The 12,701-nt window shown below is 39.0% G+C and overlaps 1 protein-coding gene across 1 annotated transcript in view; it reads left to right on the forward strand.

Annotated features, from left to right (window-relative positions):
- The window catches only part of CCSER1 (coiled-coil serine rich protein 1), a 650,146-nt gene that overhangs the window by 74,585 nt on the left and 562,860 nt on the right, over positions 1–12,701 (forward strand). The window contains exon 3 of the mRNA XM_017831720.1: positions 1,674–1,861. Coding sequence (XP_017687209.1) covers positions 1,674–1,861 — 188 coding nt within the window. The remainder of the gene's footprint in view (positions 1–1,673; positions 1,862–12,701) is intronic.

Below are 12,701 nucleotides of genomic sequence, written 5' to 3' on the forward strand. Positions count from 1 at the left end.
TTGGATGTTTATCTAGGCATATAAGATTATAAGCAATCAAAAACAATTTTGCTTTTTGAATTATTAGTCACTGCAAGGCTTGGTTGGATATCTTGTACATAAATGGCAACATAAAGAGAAATTAATCCACTAAACTAGCTTTCACCAGAAGGCAGCTCTTTCCCTCAGAACCTTAGGCACTCTGGAGAAAAAATATTTCCATTTATGTATATTACCAGTCCTGAGCACCCCGTTTGTCTTCCTTGCCACATTGTCTCATCTGTGAATGAGCTCATATTTTTGGTTCTGCCTTACTAGAGTGTACTGCAGAAGAGCAAGTGAGCAGCTTGGAGGGATGTTTAGAAATGCCCAGTGTGTTTCAGACTCATGCGCTGGCAATTGTATACTTAATCTGTATTTCTGGAACGCAGCTAACTGGAGTTGAGATTGTGATAGAGGGATTTTTGTAAATTGGATTCGTGTTCACAGAAACACTAGAGCTAATACTGTGCTATATAAAAGTTAATGATTAATTGTTATGGTTTTATAGTGCTGTTCAAAATACATTTTTTTGTGTGTGTGGTGAAGAATGTATTTCAAATTAGAAACTGGCCAAGCATGCGAAAGGACCATTGAAAAAAAAGATACAAAATCCTGCCATATGAAATGAAGCAAATACAGGAAAAGCTTACATGGCATTCAGTAAGATAAGTAGTTATATCTGTTGCAACAGACTGGTTTAAACATTTGGTTTTCTAAAACAGTATATAAACCCAGATGTGAATACAAAATATTTCTCTGCTTTTTCTTTGTTAATAGGTATTTTCTTTTCTGTATCTGGTCTCATAGCTGATATCATTATAGATAGCATTGTGAACATGACATTAATGTATGAGCAGGTTTGAAGTGCCATGCATTTCTTAGTATACCTTTGTATATTTTTATGTGATCAGGATTTTTTTGAGAACCCTTGGAGAAAATGTCTCTTCTCTTGTGAAATGCAAAAGAAGATAAGATTTTCTTTGTGACATTTATTATGCTATCATGCTTTTTATCTTAGTGCTACATTTCCCCATCTCAAAATTTGCTCTAACACTTCAAAATGTATTTTTTCTCCTCTTTTCTTATTTTGTTATTGCTTAACTGGAGTTGGGGACTGGGATTCAGCCCACTGACTGCAGGCTCAGTTTGGAGGGTGCAGGGGCAGAGTTGAGCTGGGAAGGCTGAACAGAAACAGAAACTAATGTGCATCCCTGTCCTATGTGGGGATAACAAAGTTGTGACCTGGCCCTACAAAACATGGACTTGCCTTGGGATGGAGGGTAAGGCAGATTGAGTTTTGGCACCAGTGAACCAGTGATAGTTTCTCTGATGGATTTTACTGGACAGGAGTTTGAAAGTGTCCTATAACAAGGGAAGAAAGAAAAGGATGGAGCAGAGACCCTTCTGGATTCTATGAGGAGCCATGGACTGGGCTGTAGTGTGCTGAGTGTGCAATTCGTTGGGGGCTGAACAGTGAACCGTTGGCCCAGGTGACACTTTTATCTAAGTAATCGCAGTTTGCTTTCTACAGAACATCTCTTAGGGGATTCCCTTTCAATGTAAGCATTTCAAGCAAAGAAGTGTTCTGATTAAGAAAACAGTTATACAGAGTAAGTCCCTGTAATGATTGCTGATTGCTTCTCTGTTTGTAGTTGATCTTGCCAATAGCTTCAGTCCATGCCGAGAAGGCAGATTTGTTGAGAAGCGGTTGAGATCCTCTTCGGAAGGTACTGCTGGAGGCAGTCGGCTGATCATAAAACCAAAGGATGGAAATGCAGAGGAGCTGAACAGCCTACGGAAGCAGAGGGCAAGCTCTTCCTCTTCAAAAATGAACAGCATGGTGAGTTTTATTCCAATATACATATGTTCATGTTTTTCTGTGAGTGGTGTAACTAAGTACAGTGAGAAGCAGTGCCTTTGCAAGTAACTATCAGTAATAAAGACAGGGGGAGCTGTCTCAGGCTTCCAAAATGTAATCTACTCTCAGCTACAGCTATTAAAAGTATTTTTTTGCAGGATATGGCATTGTGAAAAGGTTTTCATACTTTCTGTGAAGAGTTTCTTCTTGTCACACATTGCTGATTTGCCTGGAGAAAAACTGGGAGAGGGAACTGCAGCAAAGTTCTGTACAACTATTTCTGAGGTTAAATGCAGTGGGCTACTCTGTGGCAACATTTTATTGTTATTGTGGTAGTTACTTCATGTGCTTGTCTGGTATGGGTGAGATCAGATCAGAAATTGGATAGAGAGGAAGTTGTCTGTAAAGAGGCTCATTTGAGAGGTCTGAGTGGTCCCTTTTGAAACTGGTGAGAAGTTTGAGTGCTTTCAGTGAGCACAAGGTAAAGAGGAGAAAGGATTCTTTACGAGAACCCTTGGAGAGTCCAGAGGACTGGAAAAGCTAAGGCAGATCAGATAACTGCAGGACAGTTTTTGAAACAGTAGTAGAAGGAAAGGACTGACAAGTGCTTTCCTATAGCGAATGAGAATAAATATTTTAAGGTGAGTGTAATTTATATTTATGCATGTGCTCTCCAGTGAAAGAAATAACAAAGATGGTGAGATTGAATACTGCAGCAATGGAATTCACTCTTCAGCTTATGGGAATCATTAAGACAAGCTTTATGGTCATTATTAGTTTGAAATATTTTATTAACCATGTTGACTGAAAAAAAGGAGGATTCAGTTTGTACTTGTATCCAAACACAGCTTTTCGTGGAAAGCGAAAAGGTGCAAGTTTCTTACCCCTACCTATATTTGCTGACCAGATGTATAAAAAGGCTTTTCCTTTTCAGGTTTATGTAGTAGCTCTTATGCGGGACCAAACACATCTCCGAGACATTTAGATTTGACCACAACTGCCTTTTGTAAGAGAGAATTTTACGGTTCCATAGAGATGGGAAATGGATTGGTGCAAACTGATCTTAGATTTCCAGTTACGCACTCTTTTGATGTATTTTTGCAGGCCATTACCAGAAGTCAACAACTCATACCAGTGCTTAAGGCAACTTTTATGCTGCTTTGGCTAACACTAAACATAACATCTTCTCTTCCACCTGAGAAGCCAAGGAAGACTAGAATTATCTTTCTCTCTTCCTGATTGATCATTTAATAAAACCAGGTCCTGAGAGGGAATCTGATGTACTGTGAAATCCCCTTACAGAAACTATGGCAGGAAATTCAGGTTTGGGGGTTTCTGGAGAGGATGTGAAACCCTTCTGTTGTCTTAATAAATCTCATCCACGTGTCTGAATGTATCATCTAAATGTTCCTTTGTGGCTGGACTTGAAAATGCTGCTGAGGATGGCAAGAGAAAATTATATCAGTAGCCAAGCGCATTCTGTGAATGTGTGGCTGATGCACAACAGATTTCACTGGTACCAGTGTCCTGAAGCAATGGTTGCTAAAACACTCAACTAAAATGGAGTTACTTGATGTCTTTTACAGAAAAATCTTGCCAATACAAGGGTAACCTGGGCAGATTGGACTACCAGCAGGATTATTCTCTTCTTAGCAGGATCAGGTTGTGCAAATTTATCAGATTAATTTTATGCTACCTGAAAGGGCAGGAGGCAAATTAATTTTAGGAAGGAGGAAATTTTGCACACCTTCCTTTCTTGTTTCTAGATTGTTGTCAGCTTGTCAAATGAAGTAGTAAAGTAATTCAAAATTTATTTCAACAAAAATTTATTTTTACCAAAAAATTGATTTTTTAAATATTTTTTTTTGGTATCCACTGGGTTATTGCACCCAGAGATACAGCACAGAAATAGAGACATAGAACTGCTAAATAGTAGAAGAAACCTTTGTGCTAAAAAAGAACTGAGCTTTTGCATATTTATCTATTTTTGCAGGAAGTTTGCATCCAGATATCAGTGAATAACATTTTATTTTTCAAAGCCAGGAAGAACATGATGACATTCAAAGATGCTGTTTCATACAGAGCATTGTGCGGATGTAGTTCATGCCATAAAATACTGCTTAACCTTGGCTCAGGCCTGTAAACCTTACTTGGATTTTTAGACCCAAGCTGTTCGGTACACCTCTTTGTTTATTTAAATACTGGGCTAGATTGATGCTGTAGCACTTTATTCTATTTAGCCCTGTATTAATGGTGGAATTGAGAAGGTGACAACCCAGTAACAACATGAAGTAAGCAAAGTGTGGATGGGTTTAGGTGGTAATCTGAGTCCCTTCTTCGTTTTGTATATGAAATCCAGGGGTTTTTTCCCCCCACTTCCATTAGCAAGATCATCCACAAATTTACAGGTTTTTGCTCAAGCTTCTTTGTATTACAGTCACAAACCAAGGACTTTTAAAACAAGATTAGAGAGCATACTCATGAGTGAAGGGTAAAATTATTCTTCCTTTCCCCCCAATACATGTGGATATCATTTTCCTATCTTAAGAAAATCAAAACTTTTTTAGTAAAAAGCGAAGTTTAAGAAGTAAATCAAACAAAACCAAACCTGAAACCACTGCCCTGTACACCAACCACTCCCTCCCCACAGACAACCAGAAGGCAAAAGAATAAACAGAGTTTCCTGGAAGTAAAAGAATAAAAAAATTTAAGAAATTGAATGTTCGTAGTAATACATATTTGAACAATAAAAAGGCCTCTTCAAAGCTTGTCACAAGCAATTAATGCTTAACACCATAGTAACAGGTGTAGTAGAGTATTCTTGCATAATTGTCAGTTCTTGTTTCAAAGGTGATAGGTAAAAGCTTAGATAGACTGATCTCCTAAATACTGGGAATATGTATGAAACCTGCAAAAATGGTCACCGCTTCCCCCAAGTGGGCCATTAACTCACTTGTGAGATGCTGAAAGTAATTTATAATCTGGCCAAGAGCAGTGCTGCTCATCGATGAGATTTAGGGAAAGAAAAAAAATCTTTCAAAATAACTCTGTGAACGTGCCAATTTCCTAGTAATGTAAATAACGATCTAAAAGAGACGCTGGAGACGAACTGCTTGGATTACTAAACCGGCGTTCTTGCAGTGACCAATTTCTGCCACAAGAGGGAACCGTTTCCATAAAAATGGTTTTGGACTCACGTGTCACAGTTGCCCAGAAGGTGACAATGGCAATTCAAGACTCCTGTTGGAACAGTTCAATGTTATTAGCCTATGCTGTATAATAGACACTTTTCAAATGAATATTGCTGATATTGATGCAATTTAAAGAGGTGGATGTTGCTGTAGAAACTCTGGTCATTCAAATGTTCCAAATATGAACTCATCAGTTACAGCTTTAAATATTCAGACATAACATGTAGACTAGTTAACTATGTCTCAGAAGGCTGGTAGAGGCTATGTCTGACAGCTCGGTTTCTACCTCAGTGGTTCTTCTTTTGCTGTGGGTAAGAGAGGCAAAAAGAAAGAAAAATGCAAAGCAGCATGGTAGAAGACCTAAATGGTCCGAAATATGCAGCCCTGCAAGACCAGTGAAAACAATGCAAACCTGGATAGTTGAAATACAGGAGATAATTAGAATAACCACATGGAAAAAAAATTAGATCAGACCACCAAACCACTGTATTTAAGTTCTTTAAGAGGATCAAGAGTCAGAAGAGCAGGAAAAAAAAAAAAAAGACTTGATGTGCTACAGTACCTAGAATTAACAGAAATGGAAATGGGTATGAGCAACAAAATTATCCATCACTTCTCATAGTAGTGGCTGATATGGAAAGATGACTATCCTGAGTATCACATTTATCACATTTTATCACAAAGAGAAAATGTTAAAAAAATTGCTCTTTTTTTTGTTTTTAAGTTACTGATAAAGATTTTGAAATGCTAACAAATTACAGTTATTAAAACCAGATAGTCATGAAGGATGATATAAATGGAAGTAACTGTGTGTTACTGCAAGATAAAAAAAGTTCAGATTTGGAGCCCCTATACCACACTGCCCAACTTCAAGAAACAAGCTGCACTGTGCTACATGCATACATGTTTTCACTCTGTCTAGAAATATGACTGTATGCAAGCAGTAGAATGAGACTGCCCACTTATATTTTACTCTCACAAACCTGCCTTTCTGCCTCTTTGCTATTATTTACAAGGAAAATACTTATTTGTCTTAGTGACTGCTCCGTTGCCAACACCTATCTATCTATATGTGCTATGTAACTAAAAGAAACTTTATCTTTCAACTGTTTCTTGTCTCAGTGGGTGAGCATTCTGTTCTGTGGGACTGTGTTTTTCCGGGCATTCTTCAGCACAGTCTTTTCTTCAGTTTCTCATACTTGAATCTTCTCTAGATGTTGCCTGGTTTTTGTCTCTTAAGTTCAGCTACAACTTTTCACCCTTGCAGGTAAAATTTTTATGCTTGCCCTGAATGCTGCATCATCCACTTCTTTTGCCAAGAGCAAGGCAGCCTTACCTACTTGTGTCAGCACAATTAGAGCTGCACAACTTAGTTTTCCGGATTGTTGCTTTGACTGTACCATTTCTTTCTTTGCATCTTTCCTGTGGTTCCTATATATTAGATAAAACCGCTCGTTGCCCAGGACTTTCAAGGCCTAAGGACATCCCAGCTTTTTTCCCTCAGCTTTAACAGTGATACAAGTCTTCATTGCCCTGTTGTCAAGATGTCAGATAGTGGCATTCACATTTTCTCCCATACTAGAACTGGAGTAGCATGAACTAGAGTAACTGCAGTTGCCACAAAACTTGCTTTATTTCCCTTCTCAATTTTCATTTTAATTTTTTGCCTTTTCTAAAGGTAATTTTTCAAGATGCCTGCTGGTACTGTATTACTGAGGTTTTTTACTGAGCTTTTTTTTGCTTACCCATCCAATGCTGATGCTTAGCCAAAATCCCTTCTTCCTCCTGCTTGTACTGTGCTTATTACGTGAGGATGCTCTGACTACCAAACATCTCAGTAAGTATGCTTATAACATAAATTAAGAACAGTGTATGGAAAAAGCAGTGTTGGAATATAGGGTAATATTTCATGGGAAGGAATTCAGTTTGATAATGGAAGGGGTTGAATATGTCAATTAAGCATTTAATTTGAAAAATTAATAATTGACTAATTTATTACAGAGTGGGTCATCTGAAACTTCAGGAGGATAGAACAAAGGTAAATGATTGACACAGAAACAGTGAGATGCTTGCAAAGGAGATGTTACCTGCAAGTATTTGAGACTCCTAGTGTATCTCTGGAGGGAGCAGAAAGTTAAAACATAGATCACTAACAAAAATGTGTTCTGGCCAGAACATCTGTGATAATTACCTAATTAGCAGTTGGTGTCTAAATTGTAGTTGGTGTCCTGGATATTCTATGTGTGTAACTGTACCTTGGTTTTGTTACCAAAGTGATTTGGGGCGACTTAGCAATTAATAGTCAGGTTTCTAGTATACTTCAGAAATAGTACTTGCAATGATGGAGCAATTATCCAAACCACTGTATTAAAATATATCATTATTTTTGATACTGTACCTTATGAAGCTTTATCCAGATCTACAATGAATTTCAATCATGAAAGCGTGTTCATTGCTTCTCATAGATGACTTTATTTTTAGTGTTATCTGAGTAGTCTTATTATGAAGAACCGGTTTTAATATAGTTGCTACATCATCACAGAAACAACAGGATTCTGTGCCCCCACGGACTTCAGTGACTGTACATGAATAAGGGCTAAAATGTTTTTTTGTGTTCCTCTTCTCTATACTGAATAGCATGGTATTTTGCTGGTGGCTGATGTAGTGCTGAGAGTGTGAGTCAGACTAGGTTGGCTGCTAGTCTAGAGAGGATTGAAGTGATTTTCATATTCATTTCAGGTTACTTTAACATTTTCTTCTGCACTTTTCTCCTTGAGTATGGACTTGACCTTCTGCTTCATACCTCTGACAACCTGCACTGAGAATTGGAAGCTGAGATTTTTATGCAATTTGTGGCTAATACAGGAGGTGGAAGATGCTATTGAAAATACTTGAGTTGAATGAGTTTCAGTGGGTGACCGACCAGTAGATTTGAAAGTGGAATTGAAGGTGGCTGTTTTTGTGGCCTGTAAATGTGACCTGTAGAGGCCTGAGAAAACCTTATGGGGTACACTCTCCACCTACAGAGATTAATGATTAATGTTTTAACAGCCTGCTCTAGAAAGGTAGTGAATGAAAGGTTATAAGGAGAATTTGAGTGCTCAGGGCTTCAACTCAGGTTGAAAAAAAACCTCAGACAAAACAGCCTTTTTCAGATACGCTGAAACTTATAAAAATATGAACTAGGTAAGTAAAATGCATAAACTTCTTTAATGTCTTTTGCACAGGAAAGAACCTTCCTTAGAATCAACTAGGTTATGTTTTTTCTGAATAACTGCAACCTGTTGTTAACTTGCTCTGCGTGTATTATCTTTGGTATTTGTCGTGTTCATAAAAGCTTTTTCATAGCTGAAGTAGATGTTCCTTTTTTTTCTGTCACTGAATTATGGGATTTTTGCTTAATTCAAATTCTTCTCTGCTATGCTGGACTTCTCGAGGGAGAATATTTAGGAACATCAATTCTTATTGAACTGTTCAAGCAAACCCTGTAAGGCAGTAGTTCACCCTTCATGTGAAGTGGACCTGACAGCATTCATTTATAACTAGCTTTGTACTAACGTAACAAAATTTCCCCTTTTGCAATGAATTTGGTGTTTTGCTCCTTTGTGGAAAAACTGTGGAAGCCACTTAAAGCAAGAACTGTCAGGACTACTTTGATAGCATAAGGCTGAACAGTGCTATCTAAATAGGAATAAACTGCTGACTGCAGGTAAGTAGTAATTTGAGCCTTGTATTCTTAGTTTGGCATGGAGAAAGTGCCTTTCACATACTAATAGCATAAAAAAAGTCGAAATGGCAAATGGGGATTTCAGCATTTAGTCCGTGATTTTTAGGTCAACTAGAAGATGGAGAAATTAATGTCTGGAGTGTACTATACATTTCTTAACAAATTAAGGGCTTGTGAAAATCAGATTGCAGTTTTTAGACACTTTGAATTAATTCTTGAGATCAAATAACTAACAGAAATGAATTTAAATGTGACTTAATGGTTGTGCTGTAATGTTTTATGCACTTGTTTAAGGACATAATCATTATAGCCCAAAAAAGAGTAAACTAACATTGGTGTTATAATTTCAATTAAATGGAGTTACATTAATAGAGGTCGAAGTTAGACTGATGTACTGGCAATTTTAAATGGCAATTTTAAATCCCAGAGTAAACATGGTAATAGATGGATGTGTTTGTTATGCAGTGAAAATAGAACAGAATTACACAGAATTGCAGAATATGCCGAGTTGGAAGGGACCCACAAGGATCATAGATTCTAACCCTTAGTCCTCTACAGGACCATCCCCAAGAGTCACACCTTGTGTGACTGAAAGTATCATCCAAATGCTTCTTGAACTCTGTCAGGCTTGGTGCTGTGACCACTTCCCTGGGGAGCCTGTTCCAGTGCCCAACCACTCTCTGGTGAAGAACAGTTTTCTAATATCCAACACAAATCTTCCCTGGCACAACTTCAGGCCATTCGCTGTCACTGGTCACCACAGAGAAGAGATCAGTGCCTGCCCCCTGTGCTTCCCCTCAAGAGGAAGTTGTAACTGCACTGAGGTCTCCCCTCAGTCTCCTCTTCTCCAGGCTGAACAGACCAGGTGCCCTCAGCCTTTCCTCATAGGGCTTCCCCTTGAAGGCCCTTCACCATCTTTGTTTCCCTCCTTTGGACACTCTCTTGTCTTTCTTATATTGCGGTGGGCAAAACTGCACACAATATTCAAGATGAGGCCTTTTATCTCTGTTGAGGGTAAACTGCAGTGGGCAACTTGTCACCACTCAGCCTCTGACTTACTTCGTCTGGCAAGATGGGGAGGAGAAGTGGAAGAATGAAAGTGGGAAAACTTGCAAGCTGAGATAAGGACAGTTTAATAGGTAAAGCAAAAGCTGTACGCACAAGCAATGCAGAATAAGGAATTAATTCACTAGTTCTTGTGGGTGGACATGGGTATTCCTGTGGGTAGACATGGGTGTTCCCGTGGGTGTTTAGCCATCCACAGGAAAGCAGGAATCCATCACGCATAATGGGTACTTGGGTAAGTGCCGTAACTGCAAACATTCCCACTTTCTTCTTCTTTCCCCACTTCAGTTGCTGAGCACAACATTGTATCCCTTTGGTCAGATGAGGTCAGCTATTCCAGCTGTGTTCCCCTCCAAATTCTTGCATACCCCCAGCCTCTTCACTGCTGGGGCAGTGTGAGGAGCAGAAAAGTCCTTGACAGTGTGCAAACATCACTTAGCAATAACTAAAATATACTTTCTTGTGTTGTTAACGCTGTTTTGGCCACAAATCCAAAACACGGGACTGTACAAGCAAGCTGGTATGAAGAAACTTAACTCTGTCCCATCCAAAATCAGTATGAGTTGGGTTTTTGATACTTTCTTCTGAAGTTCTAATATAGGAGTCCTTGCTCTAAGTATTATTGTCTGAACAAATATACAGGGTACTGAACTTTTAAAGCTACAGATAGGTGTCCCTTGTAATGCATTGTGTTTATTTTTCTGTTTTTGTATTTTTAGGAAAATTGTAGCTATTTATTGAGACTCAAAAATCTAAGTATAAAGCACACCCAAGTAATGGATTTTTCTAAAAAAATATACTTTTGTGCTAGTCTTACTACATTCCCCAAACAGTTTTGCCAGTTAATGTAAGAGAAGTCTTGTTCTGAAGCTGCTCATCACTTGGAGTTGATATTGGTGCCTAAAAGACTGAGGAGAAAAACAGGAGGAGGCTCCAGGCCAATTTAGGTAGGAGATAAGATAAGAAGAGCAGAGCTTTAATGAGCCCTTGGCCCACAGGAATACAAGCCAGCATGTGTGCACGGGCACACAGGTTCTATGTTTTTATAATGATGTCCATCCAATCCCTGTCCATCCAACCCCCGGTTTTGCCTCGTTCCACCCTCTGGCACACCCCCTTGGGAGTTGAGTCTGGGGGAGTTTGCGACCCCTCTTTCATCATCTTCATCCTCATCTTATCACATTGAGTCCTTGGAGGCCCTCCAAAGTTCTGGGCTTGAAGGTCACTTTTGCCTATGTTTATGTCTTTGGTGCAGGCCTTAAGGTGTTTTTCTGCAGTTCCAACTTGAAGACTAAACAGCTAATGGAATTTTGAGGAATTGATATGGGATGGGGTTTGGTATGTGCAACCGTTAAGCTACTGCCGTTACTTTTACTGGAAAATACTGGTAAGAGATATAATACAGTGAAACAGTAAAAGAATGCATGTTAATTATGCTGGTAGAGACCTCAGTGTGGAAATGATACCTGAGTTGTGTGCTGCTGTAGTTACTTCTACTAGAAAGTTCCACTGATACATTAGAATCTACATCCACTACATAATTAATTCTAAAATCTATAAAAATGGAAAAAATAAAAAAACTCTGAGGCATCAATATTTTTAGGGATTTCTTTTCCCACATGAAGGGAAAGATTTCTTTCTGTACAGAAGTATCTGTTAGTGTGTTAAAATACACACTAATGATTAATATTGTTTAAACAGCTATATTTGTCAAACAAAAGCAGCTTGGTTGTTTTTCTATTCTATTTTGACTTTTACATTTCTTTTCTATTCATTACCGTATTTTCCACAAGCACAGCATGTTCTGACTACAGACGAGTACTGTAGCAGAATTGTTATGTAGTGCTTTTGAAGAAAAACATTCAATCTGGTTTTGTGTGTGGGCTACTAAAATCTGTATGTCACTGCCTATAGTGCCAACTCCAAAGAAACAACTCATTTGTGGTGAAGACCTTTACCTTCTGTTCAGTGCCTGTCATGCTGTGGACCTGTGAGAAGGGTCAGTAATTTATCAAGGATTAAACAGTCTTATGACAAATCTAATGAATACTCCCTACCCACTCTCACAATACATTAGTCAGTAGTAGGAGAGAAATAGAATCTCACATGCTGGAAGGCACCTCTGGGGATTATGTGATCCAACAGCTCTGCTTAAAACAGGGTCAGCTAGGATTTACCCAGGGATGCATGTAGCTGGGTTCAGAGTGTCTGTGATGGTAGAGGACTGCAGAACCTCTCTTGGCAGCCTGTCCAGGTGTTTGTCTAGCCTTACGGTTTGAAAAAAACCAAAGCTTTTAACTCGATTTCTTGAATTTCATTTTGCACCTTCGTCTCTATTCACTGAGCACCACTAAGAGGAGTCTGGCTCTGTCTTCATTACACCCCGTGACCGCCCTCGTATGTCAGATGCTCAAAGTCCTTTGATAGCGGAAAGAAATGAGAGTCCAGTATTGAAATGGAAAGATAGGGAACTGCAGGGTATGCTCAGTAGAGCTCCTTTGACACCTCCACAGGCTCCCAGCTAATTTGTTGTGCCTGTGTGCTCTGCCCAGTCATGCTCTGCCTCCAGACTTGCTGTGTTGGGTAGAAATTTTAAACTCACAGGAAGTGGGTTCATCCCCATGTTTACACTCAGCTTCTTATATTTCCTCATCCTACTGTATGGAGCTGGTGTGCCAGAGAAGGGAAGTGGTTGACAAGGAGTTCCTGTGATATGCTATGATGGTGGATGGGAATAGAAGCATGAGAGGGTGGGGAGGCAACCAGGCCCCTAACAAGTGTTTCTGAAAAAATTGGAAGAGGTGTTACAATCTGATGTACTCTTGTGTGCTTGCGTACT

Source organism: Lepidothrix coronata, unplaced genomic scaffold (assembly GCF_001604755.1).
Source record: "Lepidothrix coronata isolate B3197 unplaced genomic scaffold, Lepidothrix_coronata-1.0 Scaffold195, whole genome shotgun sequence".
NCBI classification, from domain to species: Eukaryota; Metazoa; Chordata; class Aves; order Passeriformes; family Pipridae; genus Lepidothrix; species Lepidothrix coronata.